At 37.9% G+C, this 25,550-nt stretch overlaps 1 protein-coding gene across 1 annotated transcript in view; it reads left to right on the forward strand.

The window, feature by feature from the left end:
- DPYD (dihydropyrimidine dehydrogenase) overlaps positions 1–25,550 on the forward strand; it is a 643,333-nt gene that overhangs the window by 549,812 nt on the left and 67,971 nt on the right. The window contains exon 20 of the mRNA XM_063298272.1: positions 16,347–16,526. Coding sequence (XP_063154342.1) covers positions 16,347–16,526 — 180 coding nt within the window. The remainder of the gene's footprint in view (positions 1–16,346; positions 16,527–25,550) is intronic.

Below are 25,550 nucleotides of genomic sequence, written 5' to 3' on the forward strand. Positions count from 1 at the left end.
AAAAGGGAAAAGTGTGAAACATAAGAAAAAGAATTTTGAAGATTACATAAAGAAGTGACTTCCAACTTTCAACAACAAGAATATACAGCAATTTCCATAATCAATCCCTTACTCTGTATCAAACCAAGATCACATTATTTCTATAAATCCTTTCATTAGCACATATACAAATCACTAATGCAATTGCTCCTTCTCCTTAGGAAAAAAAAAAAGAAATATATAAATCTCTAAATCCCTCCCCCAAAAGACATTTATTTAATTATTTCCTTCCTACCACTATTCTATATACTTCTGTCCACTATAATAAAAATCAAATTATAAAAGCATATAAATTGTCTACTTTTATAATTAATAATACTACAATCTTAGCCCTATTAATCCTATTAAACCTAAAAAACCAAACAATTATTATTATACCTTATAGATACTTTATAAATCTTACAAATCAAACAAACCTTAAAAACATATAAATTGCCTACTTTTATAATTAATAATACTACAGCAAATTTAAACCTATAAAACCTAAAAAAAATCATTTATTATTATACCTTATAGATACCTTATAAATCTTAAGAATCAAATAGACCTTAAAAAGAATCCAAAAACTCTTAATCCAAATCATTAAAAAAAAATGAAATCATAAAAACCTCAGTTTCAATCCAATTAAACATTCTCAAATTTTTTTTACCCCACTTCAAAATATACCAAGACATTTTATATATCTCCATTTTATACACAAGGCATTTTTCATACAGAAATCAAGCAGCCCAACTGCCCCCCTTAAAAACTCAGAGTTCTCAGCAGAAAACCTCCCATAGAATACAACCTCTTCTTTCCCATAATATTCCCTCAGAAAAACAACTCAGTTTACAATCTGGAACCCAGACTGTCCCTTCAACCCCTTCACCGAAGTGTAATCTTCATCTGGCCTTTCAATAAAAACTTCAGTCTCACTGTCAAAGACATCTCTGTCTTTGCTGGAATCTTGAACTTCTTCCATAACATCTTCAGCCAGTCGACACATTTTAAAGCAAATATTTTCCTTAATGTCCTGAATATCTTGCAGAATAGCTTGACAGGAATCAGACAAAATCTGTTTGTAGGTCTGCTTAAGCTCACAATGGAATTCTGAGAGAATCTCCTTGAACTGTTAACAGCGTTGATAAGAGAAAATACTGTGTGTGGATTTGTTTCTATTTGGCAACCACTTTTAGACTATTTGGTTGTGTCAGAAAAAAAAGAAAGTTTTGATTTTGGGTTTTAATGATTAAATGGTTTGATCTGATAGAAATAATGTTACTAAGGTTTAACAAAGGTTTATATTTTATGTATTTTATGTGGATTTATTGTATTTTAATTTTTTAGCTTTATTGTAAACCGCCCAGAGTCCCTGTCTTGGGGGAGATAGGCGGTGGCAAAATTTGATTGATAAATAAATAAACTCCATGTTTCAGGCAGTAGATTATGACGCCCCCTAGAGACTTGACTCTCGCAGATAGGAGTTAATGAGTTAATAAGACGTTTCCAAATGAAATTGAAACAAGGGAAAGTGTGCTAATAAGCAGCTCTCAAGGAAAGTGAACAGAAGGCTGGAGATTCAAAACAGCAAATTCAACGTGCAGGAAATATTAGTTCCTTTAAATTCAGTACAAAAATAATACAGGGAGGCAATTATTCACTCGCAGTCCTCCTTATTCTTTAAATGGGAAAACAAGCCAAAACTCAAAAAGATTTTTTTAAATTTAATCAGAAATAACAAGCGCCAAGAGAGTCCTCTTCTTGCTGTAGAAAGCCTCTCCTGGGGTACATAAACTTAAAAAAATAAATTGGGTAGTTTAGAAATGGGGTGGCTTGACCTAATGTCCCTTGAAGGCTACAGTGCGGCGTGGAAATGGTGACGTCCCTGCCTCCCGTCATCTCTTACCGGATCATCGTGAATGCTATTTGTGATTCTCTGGCTACAAAATGACGTTGCTGGAGGGCAGATGGGATGATTCTGAGCTTTTTCTTTATTCATGGAAAAGCTCTGGGCTCCAGGAAAAAGCCTGCCCAAGCCCCCCTGCCCCAAAAGCCTCCACTGTCAGTTCTGTTCGTGGAAGTCCTTGCCAACTTCATTCTTAACTAGTCCAATGGTTTATAAGGCCAGAGCTTCCAAAACTACAGCCAGCCAGCTATAACGAGTCATCAAGCAATTTAGAAAAATACCTCAGTGTAAATGCAGCCTTGTAAGGATGTACAAAACATGTTAACCTGAAACTTTTCAAACTCAAAATGGAGTGTTTCAGGCATGAAACAATTTGAAACATTTTGCACATCCCTATGCCCCACTGCTGAAATAGCTGTTACTATTTTTGGTATAGTATTTTCCGGTTTGGACCCTTCCTCTGGTGTTGGCAAGGTTCTCCTGGCCACAAGAAGGTAGACCCAGAATTTTGCCCTCAGAGGATTCAGGATTCCCACATTAGATTCAGGATTTGGCAAAGCTGGCATCCTTCAGAAGATTCTAAGTTTAATCCTGATAGCTCCAGAGAAAGTCCTACACTGAACAGGAGGTTTAACCAGATAGCTTCCCTGATCCCTTCTAGCTCTGTGATTCAATGGTTCTAAGGCATGGCAGCTCCTTGTTGTTGTTTGTTTGATGATTGGATATGTTTTTCTTCCTTTAAAGAATATCACTTCTAGAAGAACTTTTCCAGGGCATATCTTCCTCTCCAAGAGTGAATGTCACTGTAGGAAATGGAGATCCAGCAAATCTACAGCCTCTGGGAAGTGCTCTAGAAATCGTATGATTTGAGCTTAGAGAAGTACTAAATAATTAATTAGATTCTTTTTTTGAGGAAACAAGTTTACTTTCTCTGACAGTGTTTAATCACATTCTTTTGACTTTGTTATTTACTGGTGGCTTTCTTTTGAGTTTGCTTACTAAAAAGTATTGTGGTATTTTTCCTCTATCTGATATAACCAGGCGGTTGACACTTGGACAAACAAAAGAACACTTAATTTAAAATTAGCCAGCAGTGAATCGGAACATATTTTGATGTGGTGGAATAAATCGCGGATGAAACATGGACAAAACATATTGTGATTCTTCCTTAAAGTTTTTAACTTACACAGTTTTTTTTACAGTAGTTAAATGGGATGGATATTTGTTTTGCCTTAAAGCTATGAAAAATTAAAACCATTGCTGTGTAAAGATGAAAGAAACACAAGGGTAGCAGTGTCAGACTCCTACGACTTTAGATACTTTAGATTTCCAAATTAGTGGTATTTCTGTGACAAAAAGGAGATTAATATTTAGATTTATTTATGCTTAACAAAATTTTGCACCCCAGTTCAACATACCTTTTTTCCTTTTAAGTGAGCTCTTTTTCTTAAATCTTTGGTTTGACAAATAAGACTTTCATCTCTTTTCATGTATCTCCTCTTCCCATATGCATGTGCTCCACCAAGTTACACCTTTCCCTTTGGTGTATGTTTTTTCTTAAAAGGCTTTTGAGGCAGAGACATGCATTTTTAAAAGTCATCTTACTATGGGAAATTAAAAATGGAGACAATTATAGAAAACTCCAGTTGAAAGAGAAATTGCATTATGAAAAATGCCATAAAAGCACAAAAAATATTAAAGTAAAATCACTTCAGAGCAGCCTGTATGATTCAATTGTAGATCAATAGTGTGTAGTTAATGCATTAGCAGTAGAGCATTAATTTGCAATTACCGCAGGTGATCTGATCCTCTATGTGCTGTCCATTGACATAAATGACCTTTTGTTGAAAAGGATTCTGCAGGCATTATTTCTAGCAGCTCTAACGAGAAAAGAAATAGAATGAGTCACTTTTGATTTCTCTCTCACACGCACACATATAAACACACATTCGTGCACACATTTTGTGTGTGTGTGTGAGAGAGGGAGAGAGATCCTGTGATAGACAGACAGACAGACAGATAGATATCATTTGAAAATGGAATTTGGTCTGTTTTAGCCTTAGAATTCTTTGAATATTTACTTGTTCGATTGGAGAAAATATATTCACCTTTTTGCCAGGATATTGCAAAATGAATGAGGTTCTAATGATGTATTCTTTCATCTATGCTGGATTTTTGATCAGCACTGAATGAAAACTTTGTTGAACAATTCATCATAAATCTTGCTGCTTTTAAGCAGTTCCCACTGATAATGGTGAAGCTGAAAGTGTTAGACCTGTAAAGTTGGATCTACTAGTGTCCTTCTACTGAGAGCTATTATGTATGCCAGGGGAATGAATTATTAATAGCCTTACAATCCCAGATCTTGTCCATAGATTTGGAGACTAGACTAGACTAGACTAGACTTCAGGCATACGGAGGAGAGGAGGAAGGGAGCAATAGGAAACTTCAATGTGAGAGTTAAACATACTTGCTTTATGTTCATTTCAGTCTCAGTTTTATCCCATTCCTTTACTAAGGCAATGTTAAATAATATGTATTTTTCAACACTGGCTTTGCAGTTGAGGAAGCTGAAGGGAAAAAATCTTATGTAGGAGAAAGCATCTACATTTTATAGATTCATCCTTAGCTCTGTAGGTACTGCTATACAAATCAGTGTTATATTGTAAAATTAGAAAACTGATGCATTTTCCAAGACAATCCTTCAAGCCAACAACAGCTCCTGGACTACCTTGCCAAGAAGGCATTTCTTCAGAAGTCATTTCTTCATATGCTTATATGAAACTGAGATTTCTGTAGTGTTCTAACACCATCCATTTTGTTCTTAAAAAACTTGAAAATTATCTGGGCAAAAAGACAAGCAGAAGGAACAGTGTCTTGTGTGTATGAAAGGGGGAGGGTGTTGCTTTATTCCTATAGGACTTTAGGGGTCAGAGAAGTTTTCTTCTTTCATAGATCACAAATACGTTTCTTTCATGGACACAAAATTGAGTTCACAAATTCTTACAGCCAAGCTGATGGAGCCCAAAAGCAATTTTAACAGAAAGAAAATATAGCAGTTTTGAAGGAGTAGGCTCAAAAGGATGAGAGGTTAATCACTCCAGGACTAAATTGAGGTCCCAAGACAGAAAAATTGTTTTGCTGGCTAGTTTTGATAGACTTGCTGCTTACAAAAATATGGCCCCTGGGGTATGGGCCTCAAGATTCTTGCTTTAATAGTATTGTTCATTACAGATCTCTGTCTGTCCAAAGTGCCATCTCTATAGGCCAAGAAAAGTCCATCCACAATGTACTCCACAAAGAGAATTCCTTGCATTTTAGCTCCCTCCGTACCCTTCTCCTTAGTGTTTTCAGTCTCGGTGTTTTAAGACAGTTTCCGGATGTATAGACCTGCTGATGTCTAGGTAGCCTGGGCCTCCTGACAGCCATCTTTCAGTCCTGGCATCTTTCTCCATTCAGCAGAAGCAGAAAACAAAGTCTTCCATAGGAGCTGCAGGGGTAAAGTTACACTTGCAATGCTGCTCTGTATTTTAAGGCTGCTCTGTATTTGAAAAAAGAAAGAAAACTTTCTTCAGTCTAAGTTATTTCAATGATTCCACTTAAAAATGACTAAATCTAGTTTTAAAAAGAGATTAGCTGGCTTTTAAAAAGACAAGTTCAGTTCTTGGCTTTCTTTAATCTACCATGCAGAGTGGTTTCCCTCTTCCCAAGAGAAAGAATTTAAAGACATTTATAATATACATATACACTGTCTCTTCAGCAAAGGATCGTTACCTTGTCGTGGTGCTGGAGCTTGAGCACCTCAATGATGCCATGAGCTAAACCGTGAAGGGCCACCCAAGACGGGAAGGTCATGACAGAGAGGTCAGACTAAATGCGATCCCTGGGGAAGGTAATGGCAACCCACCTCAGTATTCTTGCCGTGAAAACTAAATGGATCAGTACAACCAGAGATATGTCGGTATACCATCGGAAGATGAGACCCCCAGGTCGGAAGATGGTCAAAATGCTACTGGGGAGGAACAGAGGATGAGCTCAACTAGCCCCAGACGTGATGACGCAGCTAGCTCAAAGCCGAAAGGACGGCTAGCGGCCGACGGTGCTGGTGGTGAACGGCGAATCCGATGTTCTAAGGATCAACACACCATCGGAACCTGGAATGTAAGATCTATGAGCCAGGGCAAATTGGATGTGGTTATTGGTGAGATGTTAAGATTAAAGATAGACATTCTGGGCGTCAGTGAACTGAAATGGACTGGAATGGGCCACTTCACATCAAATGACCACCAGATCTACTACTGCGGACAAGAGGACCACAGAAGAAATGGAGTAGCCTTCATAATTAATAGTAAAGTGGCTAAAGCAGTGCTTGGATACAACCCAAAAAATGATAGAATGATCTCAATTCGAATTCAGGGCAAGCCATCTAACATCACAGTGATCCAAATATACGCCCCAACCACAAATGCTGAAGAAGCTGAAGTAGAGCAGTTCTATGAGGATCTGCAGCACCTACTGGACAACACGCCTAAAAGAGATGTTATTTTCATCAGAGGAGACTGGAATGCTAAGGTGGGCAGTCAAATGACACCTGGAATTACAGGTAAGTATGGCCTGGGAGAACAAAACGAAGCAGGACACAGGCTGATAGAATTTTGCCAAGACAATTCATTCTGCATAACAAACACTCTCTTCCAACAACCTAGGAGACGGCTTTATACATGGACTTCACCAGATGGACAACACCGAAATCAGATTGATTACATCCTTTGCAGCCAAAGGTGGCGGACATCTGTACAGTCGGTAAAAACAAGGCCTGGAGCTGACTGTAGTTCAGATCACGAACTTCTTCTTGCACAATTTAGGATCAGACTCAAGAGATTAGGGAAGACCCACAGATCAGCTAGATATGAGCTCACTAATATTCCTAAGGAATATGCAGTGGAGGTGAAGAATAGATTTAAGGGACTGGACTTAGTAGATAGGGTCCCGGAAGAACTCTGGACAGAAGTTGGCAGCATTGTTCAGGAGGCGGCAACAAAATACATCCCAAAGAAAGAGAAAACCAAGAAGGCAAAATGGCTGTCTGCTGAGACACTAGAAGTAGCCCAAGAAAGAAGGAAAGCAAAAGGCAACAGTGATAGGGGGAGATATGCCCAATTAAATGCAAAATTCCAGAGGTTAGCCAGAAGAGATAAGGAATTATTTTTAAACAAGCAATGCGCGGAAGTGGAAGAAGACAATAGAATAGGAAGGACAAGAGACCTCTTCCAGAAAATTAGAAACATTGGAGGTAAATTCCAGGCAAAAATGGGTATGATCAAAAACAAAGATGGCAAGGACCTAACAGAAGAAGAAGAGATCAAGAAAAGGTGGCAAGAATATACAGAAGACCTGTATAGGAAGGATAACAATATCGGGGATAGCTTTGACAGTGTGGTCGGTGAGCTAGAGCCAGACATCCTGAAGAGTGAGGTTGAGTGGGCCTTAAGAAGCATTGCTAATAACAAGGCAACAGGAGACGACGGCATCCCAGCTGAACTGTTCAAAATCTTGCAAGATGATGCTGTCAAGGTAATGCATGCTATATGCCAGCAAATTTGGAAAACACAAGAATGGCCATCAGACTGGAAAAAATCAACTTATATCCCCATACCAAAAAAGGGAAACACTAAAGAATGTTCAAACTATCGAACAGTGGCACTCATTTCACATGCCAGTAAGGTAATGCTCAAGATCCTGCAAGGTAGACTTCAGCAGTTCATGGAGCGAGAATTGCCAGACGTACAAGCTGGGTTTAGAAAAGGCAGAGGAACTAGAGACCAAATTGCCAATATCCGCTGGATAATGGAAAAAGCCAGGGAGTTTCAGAAAAACATCTATTTCTGTTTTATTGACTATTCTAAAGCCTTTGACTGTGTGGACCATAACAAATTGTGGCAAGTTCTTAGTGGTATGGGGATACCAAGTCATCTTGTATGCCTCCTGAAGAATCTGTATAACGACCAAATAGCAACAGTAAGAACAGACCACGGAACAACAGACTGGTTTAAGATTGGGAAAGGAGTACGGCAGGGCTGTATACTCTCACCCTACCTATTCAACTTGTATGCAGAACACATCATGCGACAAGCTGGTCTTGAGGAATCCAAGGCTGGAGTTAAAATCTCTGGAAGAAACATTAACAATCTCAGATATGCAGATGATACCACTTTGATGGCTGAAAGTGAAGAGGAACTGAGGAGCCTTATGATGAAGGTGAAAGAAGAAAGTGCAAAAGCTGGTTTGCAGCTAAACATCAAAAAAACCAAGATTATGGCAACCAGCTTGATTGATAACTGGCAAATAGAGGGAGAAAATGTAGAAGCAGTGAAAGACTTTGTATTCCTAGGTGCAAAGATTACTGCAGATGCTGACTGCAGTCAGGAAATCAGAAGACGCTTAATCCTTGGAAGAAGAGCAATGACAAATCTCGATAAAATAGTTAAGAGCAGAGACATCACACTGACAACAAAGGCCCGCATAGTTAAAGCAATGGTGTTCCCTGTAGTAACATATGGCTGCGAGAGCTGGACCACAAGGAAGGCTGAGCGAAGGAAGATCGATGCTTTTGAACTGTGGTGTTGGAGGAAAATTCTGAGAGTGCCTTGGACTGCAAGAAGATCCAACCAGTCCATCCTCCAGGAAATAAAGCCAGACTGCTCACTTGAGGGAATGATATTAAAGGCAAAACTGAAATACTTTGGCCACATCATGAGAAGACAGGACACCCTGGAGAAGATGCTGATGCTAGGGAGAGTGGAAGGCAAAAGGAAGAGGGGCCGACCAAGGGCAAGATGGATGGATGATATTCTAGAGGTGACGGACTCGTCCCTGGGGGAGCTGGGGGTGTTGACGACCGACAGGAAGCTCTGGCGTGGGCTGGTCCATGAAGTCACGAAGAGTCGGAAGCGACTAAACGAATAAACAACAACAACATACACTGTCTGGTTACCAAAAATGCAATTGCTTAATTTCACAATGCATAAAGTAATGTGGGAAAATTTGAAGATGAGAATTTAAAGGGGATAGTTTACCATGTTTTAGTGCCATAAAGGAAACACAGATTAAAAGGAAGGTGGCAGACGTGCATTTTTCTGCTCACACCAAGGTTAGCATGAGTAGAATAAGCAATACACAAGTTGACATTAAGCTAGATAAATATATTACTTTTATTTGGACTCTTAATAGGATTGAGACAGTTTTCAAACTGAAATGGGAAACATGCTTCATTTATATAAAGACATAAAAAGAGTTTGGCTGGGTCAGATCAAAAGGCCATCCATCCGACCAACGTCCTGTTTCCCACAGAAGCAAAGCAGGCGCTTCCAGGAATCTCAAACCCGGGCAATATTATGTATTTTTATGATTTGATTTGTTTTGATTTGTATAGCTGCCCGTCTCACTGAGGCAACCATAAGCAGCAAACTTAATTGTAAAAAAACAGAAACAACAAATAAGAAGAACAATAAAAATATATAATAGAAAGGCAAAAAAAAAAAAATGGCAGTAGCCCCTGCATATGTTGGACTCCAATATCTTAGAAAATAACTTAGGGAATTGTTTTCTATCAGATTATTTGTTCTTACTGTGTATTGTGACTGGCAACAGTTTTCAGACAAAGATACAGAACAGTTTATTTTAAAAAATATGTAAAATTATCATTAGCATGAGCTAATTCGTTGATTTTTTTTTTTTTTTAACATTTGGGTGGACTTCCTTATTTGAAGGCAGTAAGGAAGAAGAAAGCCAGGGCATCAATCAAGTGATGTCATCAACAGCCTTCTCTGCAGCCATATAATTTTGATATGTCTCTGTGTCAAAAGCAAATTTCATTCAATGATTCTCACGCACAGGCAGGGGATAATTGTCCAGCTCCAACAGAGACTGATTAGAAAGAGAAAAGGCCAGAGCAGTGAATCATATAGCTTCCTCATCCAATGGAAACTGCTCCTATGAGTGCATACTTTGGGCTTACTGGAGCTTTTAATTGTTTCTTGCAATAAAATTTGGAAATTACTGGTGGAGCAGTTAATAGTATTTAATTTGTCTCATGATGCCTTGAGCAAGAAAGAAGGAATGCCACAACTAAACTGGTGGTGCATGAATTGGGATTAATTTTGTCTTCCAAACTACTGTAGAACCCAACAATGGCCAAGATTTATTCAGACCAGTTCTGTATTTAATCATCATTTAAAGCCCAGTTGAAATATGAATGGGTTTTGTAGTTAAAACAAGGATGTCTGACTCATTGTCTTAAAATGAGTGTTCCTATCTCAGTTCATACAGAGTTGTCACTGTGGGCTTTTTTTAAAAAAACACAGGTTTTATTTGCTTTAATATACAAAAAATGAACAGGAGACAAAAATTCAGATTAAAGAAACCCAAAATATAAAAGAGGGGAAAGGATATAACATTATCATAGAGAAAAAACCCCTAAATTTGTAAAGACAGCATTATGCATCATGCAGAGTAATATTGGGTAGTCTTTCTATTACATAGAGAACCAATTCATAAGTGGAGAGCAAACGTGTACCATCAGTCCAGCTTTCTAAATCTGAAATAACATTGTCTTTCCATTGTAACACTTTCCTACACTTCTTGTTCCACAAATCCAAAGTTCTTCATATACTGATATATTCCAAATTTTTAATATGCAGCTCAGCTTAGTGTCTTTATATTCATCTTGTCAACCCCATATGTGAAGGAATGAAGTTGGGATTGCTGTTGGCACTTGGGAAAGGCAGCTGCAGTCAGGCAGAAACACTTCCCACCCTATTTCCCTCAGACATTCATTCATTTACTCACAACTTTACTCACAAGCATCCACACTGGCATTCCAGCTGCCTGGCTAATGGAGCCACACCCTGGTATTTTCAAGGACATGCAGCCTCACCCACCCAGGCCCTTAGCTTACAAAAGCAAATGCTAAGACAGAGTGTGCGTGGGTGTGTAGAAGAGATAAGAAAACAGTAAGCAGACAGGGAAGCGGAGGTGACATCTGGAGATTGACAGATATTACAGGCAGGCAAGAGGACTATCAGTCAACTGCCAGAACCACAAGCAGAATATCCTGGTGGGATTCCGGCCTGGAGCTTAGCTTGGGAGCTCAGCTGGAGTGCTCAAAAGCAACACTGCTTAAGAGCAGAGCTTGGAGCTTGGCAGCAACTAGAAAAGGAACAACCACACTGAGACAGCACCTCATCCCAGCTAACGCAAGAACTTTTGGAGAAAGTCAAAGGTTGCATGCTACTTTATAGACTTTGAGATTTTTGCTGGAATGAGTATTAAAAGACTGAGTATAAAGGACTAAGTATTAAAGACATATTTACATGGCAACAGAAACTTGCAAATTCAAAAAGAGTGGAGTTAACCCAGAGCAATAGCCTGTTGTGGAAGGTGTTTGTCATAATAAAGCATTGTGTATAGCTCAGCTATGCTGTAGTGTGTCCAGTCCTTGCAAAGTAAAGAACCCTCACACCATATTAAGAAACTTATTAATATTAAATAAAAAATAGACAAAATTGGAACAAGCCCATATTGTACATATCTGTGTTCCCTCAATCATTTTACACTTTCAACTTTATGAAGCTGATAACCAGCCCTTTCTAAACATTATCTAAGTGGTGCATTAAACATGAAAAAAGTTGTATTAATCTCATTTCAAGATCACAAGTATTCAATATACTTTAAAATTCTTAACCACTGATTTCTTAATATGGAGTATTTCCACTCTTTATGCTAAAGTATATGCAAATAACCTATGTCCACCTTAGTTTCTACTATTATAGACAAAGCATATGACAATCTAAAACATTTCTCAACTCATTGTATCAACAAACAACAATTTGAGTGAATTACTGTCATATCTGTGGGCTTTCCAAATCATGTAAGGTCAGTGGAGGATAGTAGGGATTTTATCATTATTATTTGTTTATTAAAAGAAAATATATACTCCACTTTATCAGTCCTGTTAGGATATTAAACTTACAGCCACGTAGTAAGACTGTACAGGGAGAAATATCAGGGATTAACATACATATGTAAATAATATCTCACAGTGTGGCCCAAACACATACAAACAAATGGACATAAAGGTTGAAGGATATTATTTTGGGGACTGGACCTTGGGCAACAATGAAAGATAAGAACTAAAGTCCTGGAAGTAAGCCTAATCAGAACCAAGGCATAAGCCAAAACCATCATCTAAATAATATGTAAGATTAAGATGCAAGCTAGAGTTCACGACTAAAAAAAAAAACACACAGAGAGCCAGGAACAAAGAACCAGAGCTAAAGAAAGCCTTGTTTTCTGTAGCTCTGGTTGAGTGAGGATTAACTGGAACATACAGCCCAGTTAATCTGATATATGAGAAGGTGTTCATATAGCACACTGCTGCGCTTCATACTGGTATAAAAGATTGTGATTAATTTCATAAACAAGTTGGTAGGTGCCACTTCAATAAAAGCTCTGTAGATTTCTTTGTATATTGAGGATTTAATCTTGGCCGCTTTGTCATTTATTTCTGCGGCACCTAATACATGCCAAATCTAGGGTGGGTAGGTAGATTTAGAAGATTGTATTTATGGATTTAACTCCTTTGAAATTATTATTAATAATAATATAAACATTTAGTGGTACTAAATGTATCATCTTCCAGCTTATGGGCAAATTTTACATTCATTAGATTCTTAGTGTTCAGGATTTGAGGGTCAGGGATCTTCTACCACATCATAACCAGACCTAAACTGCATTGTAAGGGCATCACTATTATCAGATGGTTAAAAAACATTAAGAACATTCAATTATATAATTACTTCTGCATTTGAAAACAGTATGAGCTTACTCACAACCCTTAAATTGTATATTAGAGTGCAGTTATCTTCCATTCAGCAATTATGCAATGCAGTTTGCATAGTTTAAAATGCAGCAAATGAACCTCAAATCTGAAGAAAGCTTTGTGTCAGCAAAGAGCAAAAAACATTATAAAATGTTGTTCTGTGCAGGACTTCAAAATATTTCTTTTTTCACTAATAACCCCATTTAAAAGATTCTGAATATCGTTGTAGGACTGGAATTTGTAGCCTCACAGTTATTAGCTGCATTTGACTAAAGTATGATATATAATATTCAGAACAAGTTTCAGATTTTAGTTGGCCCTTTTCTCCTTTAATAAGAACCTTATCTCTAATGAGGATCAATGCCTCTCGCCTAAAATATTTTAATGTAGTTTTCTATACTTCCCAAAATATTACCTTAGCTTATGGAAATGGTCTCTATTTAATTAAAAAAATCAAGATAGATCTTCCATTAATGCTTTTGTAAAACTAGGAAAATTGTTTTAACTTTTTAAAGTAAAAAAAATACATAAAATAAAAACAGTGACCAATTTGGTACCTACACAATACATGATAAAAATAGTGCATGCATACTTTTGGTGCTTTACCATTACATTTCAAAGAAAAGTCAAACAGATTAAAGGTAAAAATACAAAATAGCTTGTCTATTCTAGGACCGTTCAAAGATACAAAGATACTGAGTGAAGAATTTTCATTGCTTATCCCATCAGTATGAAATTGCAAGGTCAAAGGATGACTTCTTAATAGGGTGGCATTTGGAAAGCTCTTTTACGTAGCAATCTTCTGCCGTTCAGTTCCAAAGCTGAACTAAGTCTCCATCTTTTGGAGAAAGCAAAATGGCATTCTTGTAAATGCTGGAATTTTATCACTTCAACAAAGATGTAGAAGAAATGATGGCAGAGTGAAACATTTGTGATCTCTCAAGAATGTGCTGCCATCGCTACAGCACAGATGAAAGAGGCTGCTGTTTCCATTGCCTGGAAATGTCTCCAAAACTCACTTTGCTGTTCTTGGATTGTTAACATTACTTTTAAATACAGTACATGGAGATAACTCAGTTTTGGTAGTATGAATACAGCGTACGACAATTAATGTAGCAGAATAGTCTGCCTTTGCAATTTACTTATTATCCTGAAGTCCCAGAGAGATGGTATAAAGAATGGAAACTATGGACAATGCCCATGTAAGTATTTCTAGTAATTGACAACAAATGTATGGAGAATGTGTACAAACTGACAATATCACTATTTTGAACATTACACCAAGGGAGCAATTCATTGGAGGAGAACGTCCAGCTTTAACAGGTAAGTGGGTTAATCTCTAGCAGCTGTCCCCAAACTGATGCTCCTCAAATGTGTTGAACCAACTTGCATTATTCCCCACAGCCAGCAGTCAATGGTATAGTGACATTTGCTAACCACCTAATAAACCATGTATCTCATGAAAACCATAAGCTGGGTTCTCCTGCCTTCTTATAGCACATGAACCTTCCAGACATAGAATTGGTTACCTGCTTCCAACTTTGGGAATAGTAATACAGATTCTTTGGATGAGAAAACATAATAGAACCACTATTTTTGTAAGATATAGCAATCAATCTCTCCTAAATGATGCATTTCAAAAGGCAGTAAGTTCAGAGCGAAGCCATTCAGTGGTACTTACCCTAATGCTTGTTTTCAAATCAGAATACAACCCACGTAACACTACTGCGTATTGTTTTGAAGGGCAAACAGACTTAATTTTACAGAAATTGTAGCTGTTTCAGATCCACCAAAACATGTTTGAGTGAGTAGCTGTTTTGTTATCCGAACATGCTTCTTATCTGCATTCTATAACTTGTTGTTACAGGAATCTCATCTTTATAGGGTGGTATCACTACTATCTACTAGCTAGTAGTTGGACCAGATAGCTTCCTAATTCAGAGTAATTATGCTGTTATTTCAGTTTATCTCATAAATAAATGATAACAATTAGAAATCAGAGCTCTTACATATCTCAAAAGAGAACAAGGTTTCAACAGGGCAGTCTGACTTATTTGAAGTGTACAGGACATCATACTTTTTACCTGCATAGTCAGTGCTCCCTTGCTTTTTCCAAAGAAGTAAGAAAAGTGTTCCTCATACATTTAAAAATTAGAAGCCCTTAGCAAACAAAGAAATTTAAATAAACCATTGGTTGAGTTTTACAGTTAAATAACCTGTGGAGGAAATTATAAAGATAATCTCAATAATTGTTCTGAAGGAATCGAAAGAGGGAGGGGGGAGAGAGAGAGAAAGAGAGAGAGAGCGTGCTTAAATCTATGGAAAGCATAGCAGACCTAATTAATGCTTTCAGTGTTCCTCCAGAGAAACCGATTATAAGTAAATGTAACTGGGCTGCATAAGAAATGTTCTTGTGCATATTTTGTACTTATTCCTTGTTTCTTCCTGCACAGCTGTATGCACATTATTTTAAAGGGTAGCATACTGTATATTCCTCCCTTCCCGAACAAAAACTTGTAATATAGCACTTGATACCAGAAATGAAAGTTTGATAATGTTAGCTAGGATGTTATTAGCTGTGGCCTTGAAAGTTGTACGAGTTAATTATAGATGGCCTCTGTGTGTGTGTGTGTGTGTGTGTGTGTGTGTGCACGCACACACATATGTATGTTTAATATCTTTCTTCTCCTTGAGATAGTTGACCATTTGATATTTTTTGACACATGCAAGGGTACTCGGCTTATTTAGGAATAATAAAATTCTTTGTTAGTAATACGGTTCACTCATAAGAACATTAGGAGGCTGCCTTAGGCTGAGTCAGAGTCCTATATTGCTGACTTAGTAGCATCTTCCCAGCGTTTCAGTTTTTTCATCCCTATCTGGACATACTGGGGACTGAGCCTGGGACTTCGCATGCTGAACATATGCTTTACATCTAAAACTCAAGAGCTATATACTACATTCTTGCCGAACATCCATCTTATATCCTAGATACAGGGATTGTATCTAATAGTTTATTCCCAATTCAGATAGTAAGGTAGCCAAAAATAATATATCTGTCCATTACGCAATGACTTCTGCTGCCATGTGATAGCTTTCCAGTTGCTCTACTCAAGAAAAGTAATTTGATCCTCCGGTTCTAAATTTTTTTATAAAACCCTCATTAACTTTAATGGAACCTACTAATAATTGTGAGTATCAAAATAAGTTTTACTGTACTATACATCAATAATTAAAAATATAGAATATTTGAAAGAACAGAAATGACAGATCAGGACCTAAGAAATGTTAATGACTGGTATACTTAACAAGTTAAGAAGAGTAAGAGAGAGGGAGAATGCAGAATGGTTTGTTCATTTCTTTCAATCTACTTGTTACTTGCATAATAGATTAGCAGGTGAACCAATCCAGAATCAGTCGATGTCTTATAAAGTCAGAGATTCTGGGTAGCTGTTGTCTATGATAGTTAGGTATCAAGCCTTCTGGCCATAACATCAATAAGCACATATTTCCATAATAAAATTGGATTTCTATTTATTATAGGTGTGCAGTGCAATTCAGAATCAAGACTATACTGTAATTGAAGATTACTGCACAGGGCTGAAGGCTCTGCTTTATCTGAAAAGCCTTGAGGAACTTCAGGACTGGGAAGGACAGAGCCCACCATCCATACAGCATCAGAAAGGAAAACCAGTGCCCAAAATTGCTGAGCTGATTGGAAAGGTAGGAAAATGGTTGCCTTTGTTACCTTGCTTTGTTTCTTATTATTTAGCTGCAAAATGTTTTATACTATTTTATATTATGGTATAGAAATCTCTTTTGTCTTTCTGGGGGAAGAAAATGCAATTGTCAGGCTCAGAATTTTAGCCATGTCACATTCTTTATCTCCTCTATTGCCAACTTAGACTTTAAAAAAATGACAGTAGTAGCAAAAAGGCTGCTGCTGAAGGGTCAGTTATACACATCTCTTGTGCTGGTATGTGAGAAACATGATTGTCTAATCCCATTACAGCCTTACTGATTACTGAAAAATAAATTTGTTTACTGTTGTGATATCATGGATTTTGCTAGTATTTTGCACAGACTCTTAATTTAATTGAGTAATTAATTGTGAATTATTCATTTGTGTAAATATTCAGACCTTTAGAACAGGGGCAGGAAATATTGTTTGTGTGAAATGATTGCCAGCATGCAGAAATACAGAGCTTGCCAAACTGTGTGTTGCGATACATTAGTGTGTCAGCTGCAGTGTGTAGGTGTGTCGTGCAGTCGAGGGATCATACAGGTACTGCACATGCACAGTATGCATAATTGGGTCAAAACAGCTGATTCTGCGTGACTTCCACACCTGCAGTGTGTTAGGATGGAGGCTGAGTGGAAGGAAGACGAAGAAGGTCTGTTAGGACTGTTAGATCAGTTGGCGGGAAACAATGGAGAAGGCGCGAAAATTGAGAAGAGCCTAGCGCGGGAAGAAGAAAAGCAGCTGATAGGCCAGGGGCATGAGTTGCTGTCACTGCCACCAACCAGTGTGAGAGATCAACGAGCAGGAAGGAGGGCTGAACAATGGGAGGCCCGATTGGCTTCTAACCACTAATTTATGTATGTGTCCGTATCTCTTATAAGGTGTTAGTTTAACCTCCAGTTTGCTAGTAAAACTGAATTACTGTGTCACGAAATGATGCATGTCTAAAAAGTGTGTCACCAACATGAAAAATTTGGAAAGCTCTGGTCTAATATGTTTTGAATATGGTCCCTGTGTTTATGGTGAGATGAAAGGGGATAGCTATACCAGCCTAATCCTGACAGTGGGTAGAGGCAGGGGATAGAGGAATACAGGCCTGTTCCAGAATGGACATTTTGCTTCCCCTGACAGAAACATTGTCAGTGGTAGATTTTTATCTGTGTTGTTCTATGATCATAAATGGTCCCTCCAGGTTAAATACATATACTTTTGCCAGTGAACAGCAGAGAGGCAAGTCCACAGCATTGTAACTACCTCCAGCCTTAATTAGGAACTCTTATTTGTTAACAAAATAAAAAGAATAAAATAAAAACATCTAGCTGAGGTTTAGTCTGGTTCAATATAAAATAATCAAACTCTTATTTTTTTAACTTTCCTCCCAAGACTTTGAGATAAGATGAAGCCACTGTTGCAGACTTGAAAGGGAAGTGTACAGAACTGATTTCGATTGCCGCAAAAAGTATCTGAACGGACATAAAGCATTATACCATCCCATACCATTTCAGCTGTGATTACTGAAAATCTCAGTAAGATACAACAGAACTAATATACCCTCCCTAAGTTGTATTTAAAATATAGGGAGGTATGGAGAATAAGGATGATGACCTTGATGGAGATATGCAGGCTCCATTGCTTAGGCAAAAGGGACAAAGCATTTTCAACCCAGAACAGCAAGATAATATTCAGAAGTAGCTCAGGCAGATGCCTCCCGAATTCACTAAACTATAAGAAGGAGAGGAAGATACAGCACAATCAGACTTGCAAGATAGCCAATCTCAATTAAAATAGCTTTTGCCTTTCTGTGGAGTTGATTTTCTGATCTGGTCTTCCTGGTGGGGCTGACAGGAAGGGCTAAGGAAATACTTAGTATCAGTGTAAATCCCACAAGATTTTTTTTTTAAAAGTGACTTTCTTGACTTGTGGGTAAAGCGTTGTGAGGCAGTGTCTAATGAAAAAGGAAAGTGAAAGATTGAGTAAGTCAAGATGAGTTTAAGTCAACAAGATCTCCCTTGGAATCCCTTGGCAGGGGGTATTTAAAGAATTTCAGAATGACTAACAGGAGGGAAAAAATAGGAAACATGGAATATTCAGGGAGAAGGTACTGAGTTTAGGAAGTCATGAACCTTTCCTCCCTAGTGATGAATGGTCTGGCCATCACAGTTTTACACTTGGGTCCCTTAAGTTGCCATGGTTCTATCCTAGTACCAGGGTGGGATAAATTTGTGGTGTTTTCTCCTCCTGCCACTGTACCTTTACGGGGAGGTACTGTAAGTTCACATTCTTAGCTCAGCCTCAAGTTGCACTAGTAAATTCCAGAACCTGGGTAATAATAACATGAGGAAAGTGCCTGCATTTTAGAAGGGAAACGGGGAGGAACAATGTATGTATGTATTCATTCATTCATTTCATATATATAAATCCATAATTCCTCTAAGGCTTCCAGCAGTTAACAGCAATTAAAACATCTATGGTAACTATAGAAATAACACATCCATGTTAAAGTGATTGAAAACGTAGCCATAATAAACCAATTAAAAACACATAGCCAATTTCAATCAAGTCAACCCAGTAGTCAGCTGACATGTTCAACCTCAGTGACAACCTAAGTTTGTCCCCCTCACCTTCCTGAACTGTGCAACTGCCAGGAATTTTTCCTGGGGCAACTCTGTTGGCTGGATCAATTCTAATTGGATTCAGCCATCCTGGAGACAGCTACATACAAAGCCATTTAAGGTTTTATAGAGCAAAACCAGAAGTCAGAAAAGCAGAGATACAAAGCCTGAGACGATGTGGCTTTAAAGCTCCCAGTGCCTTGTCTGAAGACTCTCAGTATTCTTTTCTATTGGGACTTTCAGTATAAAAGTAGTTGTGACTTTTAGTGTGATAAAAGGGAGAATTACTATATACATATTGGAGTTATTGCATTCATCATATATCATTTTAATTAAGTATAAGTCAAAGGTCAGATAAGGTCCTCAACCTAGAAAAAATTAGCACCTCTGGAAGAAGGTGATTCTTGAATAGCAAATTCCAGTTCACAAGAAAGAACAATGTTGTTGTTTCTCCCTTCTTAACCATGGAAGGGAGTGAAAAAATTTAGGTTGTGTTGAATGTATTCTTTGTAAACGACATTCAAAATTGCAGGGCTTTCCAATAGGTGATAGAGGCTTTCATTAGACAAGAATCAGATGAAGGCTGAAGATTAACAATTTCAGGAAGTCCCACATTAAAACATAGGGGCAGGGGATGCAACACTTTCTCTTGTTCATTTCAGTAGAGAGCTTTGTAAGGAAACCTTCAGATGCATGATAAAATTCTTAAACTTTTTTTCCTCCAACCTCAGATCAATCCAAGGTGCTCAGGAGATGGAATACTGCTCTTTGATGAAAAGATATTTAAACAAGAAATTGACTTGACAGTTGCCAATCTTGTCAAGCTAATCTACTAGTGTAATGGCGTGCAAAACATTCTGAACTCAAAGCACTGCTTCCAGGTCAAAACAGCCACTCCTCCCTGGAAGTACTTTGACAGTGCTCTGACCATGTGAGAAGTGTTTCATGCTCAGATCTCTGACTTTCTCCAGAAATTGCCTAGTATTTCATGATTCCAAGTACCAGGAATGGATTTGACAAGAATATAGTAGCATTCAACTGTATATAGAAAAACGTTTAATGTTAAATTAAGGATCAGATTCATTTTCTTATCTATTTAAACCCATTTAACAAAACAGGATTGAAAAATATCTTTGCCTCTGCTATTGCAAATCACGGTAAGCAGCATAGCTCAGCTCATACACAATTGATTGGGTTTACACAACACAGTAAACCTTCCCCTCACCGAAATCCTGGTTTACAGACTACAGTGGTAGAGTTTATACAATATGCTAAGCCAAAACCAAACATTTATTACCTATCATAGTCCATGAATCTGGTCATTAAGAGTAGAAGAAACATATTTTTAAATTATCTATTATTTTTGAGATGTCAAAGTCTCAGAAGATTTCCATGCCATTCATTAAATTCCATCCTGTCCTACCACATCTGTTTCACGTTGGACAAAGTCACCTTCTGCATCCAGAGCTTTTGGCCTTTCTGATGCTTCCGTACATACATAGAATTGTGAGGTGAAGTGACTATATAGCTCCGACCTGGAAACACTGTATATACTCTTATCTTCACCAGCCTATCAGTGAGAAGTACTAACCTGGCTCTTGCCCAGAGGCTTTAAGTTTCTACTTACAGAGATTTCAATTTTCTTTTCTTTCCTTTTTTAACACATTCAAGGATATGATGCAGAGTGAAGTGGTTTATAGTAAAAAAATTCTGCCACCTTATTCTTCTAGGTTGTATAGATTGCCCTAAACCAGGATTTTCAGTATTGGTGGAGAATTGAACCTATCGACCACAACCTGACACTTAAGAGGCATTTCCAGTCATTGTTTAAAACCATGCTAGGACAGAAGAACAGAGGTCAAACTTATATTTAGACATCCATCTCCAGTTCAGACATGGATTTAACTTTGTATAAAGTAGATCTTGTTTTCTATCAGAATCCTTAAACTTATTAATGTCTTTGAAATACCATATTGGCTCCAGAGACTAAGAGTGGTGGATATCCTTACGATTTAGACACTGAGTCCTATCTCCTCTTTTCTGTTCACTTACCAATGAAACCAAGAACCTAGAAAGTAATTCTCCATAGCCATATGTAAGAATTCTCTCCACGTAGCTGCCATCCTTAAACATTCCCAATTTGCAGTAGGTCTCCTAAGGGACTCTTGCCAGCTGGAATAAGTTACAGCAGGCTCAGGGTGACTTTTGCTTTCAGTGAGGAGAGCCGTGGTCAGACCCAGATTTTAATTTGCTCCCCAGCGGCTTTTGCCTCCCCCACTGCTCAGAGTAGATTTTAAGCAGAAAAACTGTGCTTTTGTTTCTGGCTTCTGGAAGAGATTCACTTTGAATGGTGTTTTCAGATATACATCATGCCTATTGATTATCCTTCAAAAAATCTAATATAACATGGTTGAAAATGTTGTATAAAGCCAAGATTTACAAAAGAATGGGATTTGGCATGTCAGATACCTCCAAATCTCTGCTTATCATTGCTGAAGACTGAAGTTCTTTTCAGGGAAAGGCTAGAAGAGGTTCTTTGTTCTTCGTGAAGCTCTGAAAATTATAACATTACCTTTTGGTTGCAAAGACAAGCCTATCGCTACGCCCTGGAGGATACAACATTCCTGACTCTTTACATTTAATTAAGCAGTTTTTCTTTCAACAAATAATATTATGTAGTTAAACCTGGATTAGTACCAAACTCCTTTGGCCCTTGCTCCACCCCATTAACTTTCCTTCATAGAAATGTACAACTCATTTAATCCAAAGAAACTTCAGGACTTTCCTCTTTTATAATATGCAAAATAGCCATTGATAGAGAATATTTTTCACAGTATTCTGAATGAGTTGGGAGGAGACACTGCAATTCATAGTGTTCTTAGCTTGTCAGTATATCAATAATTCACTCTTTACAAAGGTAATGTGTGAAAAACTACTTAAAAGAAATATTAATAAGCCAAAAGAATCTTAAACCTGAAATTGATGTCACAAAAGAATGAAGAAAGTGGTGGGTGGTTGTGGTAGAAATCTTGTCATTGAGATTGCTTCAGCTGGCTTTGTCAGTACTGCAATTTTGTTTTAAAGGCACGTGAATGCAAACACCGTGTATTTAACAGAGATGGCTGAATCCATGAAAAGAACATTTTGGTTGTGTGTTCATAGATACTGTATTGTTCTATTTTTACCATATTTGCTATGTTTTTATTCCTTCCTCCATCAAGAAGCTACTCTCTCTCCCTCCATTGAGGACACAATGATCTTCTGCACCCTACTGAGGTCAGTGCAACATCCACTGTATAGGATTGGGAGAGTTGTCCGTTCTTCCCCCTGTGCCTCTCTCTTTTCCTGTCTCACCATTTGTTCACTAAGTTCACACATAACTCCAGTTCATACTGTGATTTGTTTGGTCCTGGCTTACTTTGTCATACTTTCTTTGTCACCAAACCATGGCTCAGTGTGATATATGCTGGATCATACCAGTAACTATCTAAACAAATATCCTATTTCTGATAGTGGCTAGCCAAATCCCAATTGAGAAGCCCATAAACTGGAAGTGAAGGCAATAGCCTTCCTTAACCATTTTCCCCTGGCAACTGGTAATTCAGAAATATGCTATCCCTCATCCTAGAAAGAACATCTGTTCCATTTTCTAGCCTCTTGTAACTAGCTCTCCTTGAAACTCTTGCAAACTAACCATGACTGTGTATTATTTTGGGAATAAATCATTTTACCTTAATCAGTATTGGATTTTGAATGTCACACAAACTTTATCTAAACCACTGAAGCTGTGAACACTTGCAATAGAAGAAAATTACTACTTTAACAGAGTGAAAACAGACACAGCTCCATGTCCATTCCACAGTAGGAACAAGTCTGATTCAGCAGATAGGTAGCAAAACCCACCCCTGAGTATGACCTTAAAAATTGGCAAATGAAAAACAGCATCTAAGAGGTAACATAATTCAAAACGGATCATGCTAGTGCAGAACTTTAATGGACTTGACTTGAATGCTTTTTGATCGGTGATTCCACCAATGGATTGTCTCTTTCAGTGCATACTTAACTATATTTATCCAAAAGTAAGGTCTTAATAGGTCACATCAGTTGGCAGCACCTGGTTTATTTCAAAATAAGAAGCACTGGACCTAATTAGTACTTGGAAACTACCAGGAAACCCCAAGTCAGTAGGGTAGATTAGGATGTTTTAAAAAAAGGGAACAAAAATAACTTCTGTTTCCCAGAAAACTACATGGATTTATTTATGATGTCGTCAAAAGTCAAGTTCTGTTTGAAGAAGTTGTTACATGCTGCTCTTTTTTAAATTCCTTAATTGTTTTTTTAAAAAATACTTCTAGGATTAGTTGTACATTGGGTGAATGAAAGTTTTATCACACTTTGAAATATAATCCATCAATGAAATCCATGGACTTTAAGTATACTATAGAATTAAGTACTGATGATTTGCTAAACTTTGGAGAGCACCCAGTGAATTTGGATTACTTTGCCACACTCCACCTAATGTAAATATATTAAAGGTGCTATGCCAGTTTCCCTCCCATATTCATATAACACATTATTCATTGCCTGTGGTATTTAAGACTGAACAAGTATATTGATAAAACTTCCAAACCTACAGAGGTGCAAAAACGTATCAGAGTAGTTATGCCTAATCATAAAAGATAATTATCTTACTCATCTTTTTTGAACTTCTAACTTTATTTCACATTCGAGGGTAAGATTACAAATGGCTGGAATTACTGATTTAAAACCACTTAGAAAACATCATGATTCTGAGAGCCCTTTTAAAGGGCTATAATACGTTTTTTTTAAAAAAACAACAGCAAGGGTTTGATTCTTTTTTTAATGCTTGTGGTACCTTTTAAATCTGATAGTGACTTTTTCTTTCATTTCCTGTTTGCGGATAGCCACCTGCTACGTATTACATAGATTAGATATTTTGGTTATGGAGGATCCTGAATGTCAGTGTCAAAAATATGTCCAAGTGAGAAATACATTATAAATTGCTGATTTATAATGCTCATTTAAGAAGGGGGAATGAGAGAACGAACGGTTGCTGACCTTTCTTTGCCTTCTAAATCCAGGGACTTCCAAGCCATAACAGCATACGATGCAATTCTTATTTAAAATTGAAATTACGATATTTTACTTACTCAATTTGCTTTGTTGAGTTTGTGACTTACAAAAGTTCCTTCTTCCAATGCCGTTCAATTGTTTTATTTTTTTAAAGGAACATTAATTTTTTGACTGATAAAGAACTTACAGGCACAGAACAGGAGGGCTGGATGGGAATATAGTAAGCATGCACTGACCTTTCTTCTCTCTTGCCAGCCTACCATGCAAACTGCATAGACAGCCATCCATGTGTTCCACATAGATTGTGAGGGAGGGACAAGAGGGCTTTTGGTGCCCATATGAATTTAAAAAAAAAAATTCTTCAAAAGCGGCAGTGTCAATTTTCCACAAGAATGAATTCTTCAATTATCTATTGTGGCTTTCTTACAATAATCCTTGTACAGATAAATATGTGTTGCCCTTAAATAAAAGACTCAAATAGGTTTTTATGAAAACCTCACTGCTAAAATATGAATCTTTTGCTTAAAGTTTTGATTTCTAATATTAAATTAATATGCTTGCCTCCTGATAGTTATCAGGTATCATTCTTATGTTCTCAAGTCCTTCCATTGGTTCACATGTTGAATGAGTTAACTTTGTATAAAGTGCTAGTTCAGTAAAAGGAAGAATCTCTTGCCTATCTTTTCTGCTTGTCAGAAGAGAAAAATCTGTCTGATGGAGGTGGGACCGAAAGGAAGACCTTTTTCCTTCTGGTATGAGGTAATGCTATATATTAATGTTAGGCTAGATCAGTGATGGCGAACCTTTTGGGCTCAGTGTGTCAAAAATTCAGAAAATGCCTAACTTGACTCTGCTGGCATGTAACCTCCCCCAAACACGCCCCTTCGTGCCAAGGCATACCCCTTTGCACCCCTTCGCACAGATTACAAGCAGCTTCTCCAGGAACTGGCTTTGCACGAAGGAGCAATAGCAATTATTAGTAGTAGTAGCAGTACTGCCCCCACGCGCAAAGCTGGTTGCTGGAGAAGCCGCTTGCAAGCAGCTTATGCAGGAACTAGCTTCACGCAAGAGGGAGCAAGAAGACAGCAAGGTCAGTTGGGGCGGGGAAGGGTAGGGCAGCAGGAGTGCAGGGTGGCGAGGGTGACTACATCTAGGACTGGGTGGGGGCAGCTGCAGCTTCCCAGGGTGTGGCAAGCAGCCCTAGAGCCGTGCGATTCTGGGGCTGCTTGCCACTCTACAAGGACAGCCAAAAGGGCAGAGGTGGGGGAAGATAGGCAGGAGGGAATTGCAGTGCCTTTT

Source organism: Candoia aspera, chromosome 3 (assembly GCF_035149785.1).
Source record: "Candoia aspera isolate rCanAsp1 chromosome 3, rCanAsp1.hap2, whole genome shotgun sequence".
Taxonomy (NCBI): Eukaryota; Metazoa; Chordata; class Lepidosauria; order Squamata; family Boidae; genus Candoia; species Candoia aspera.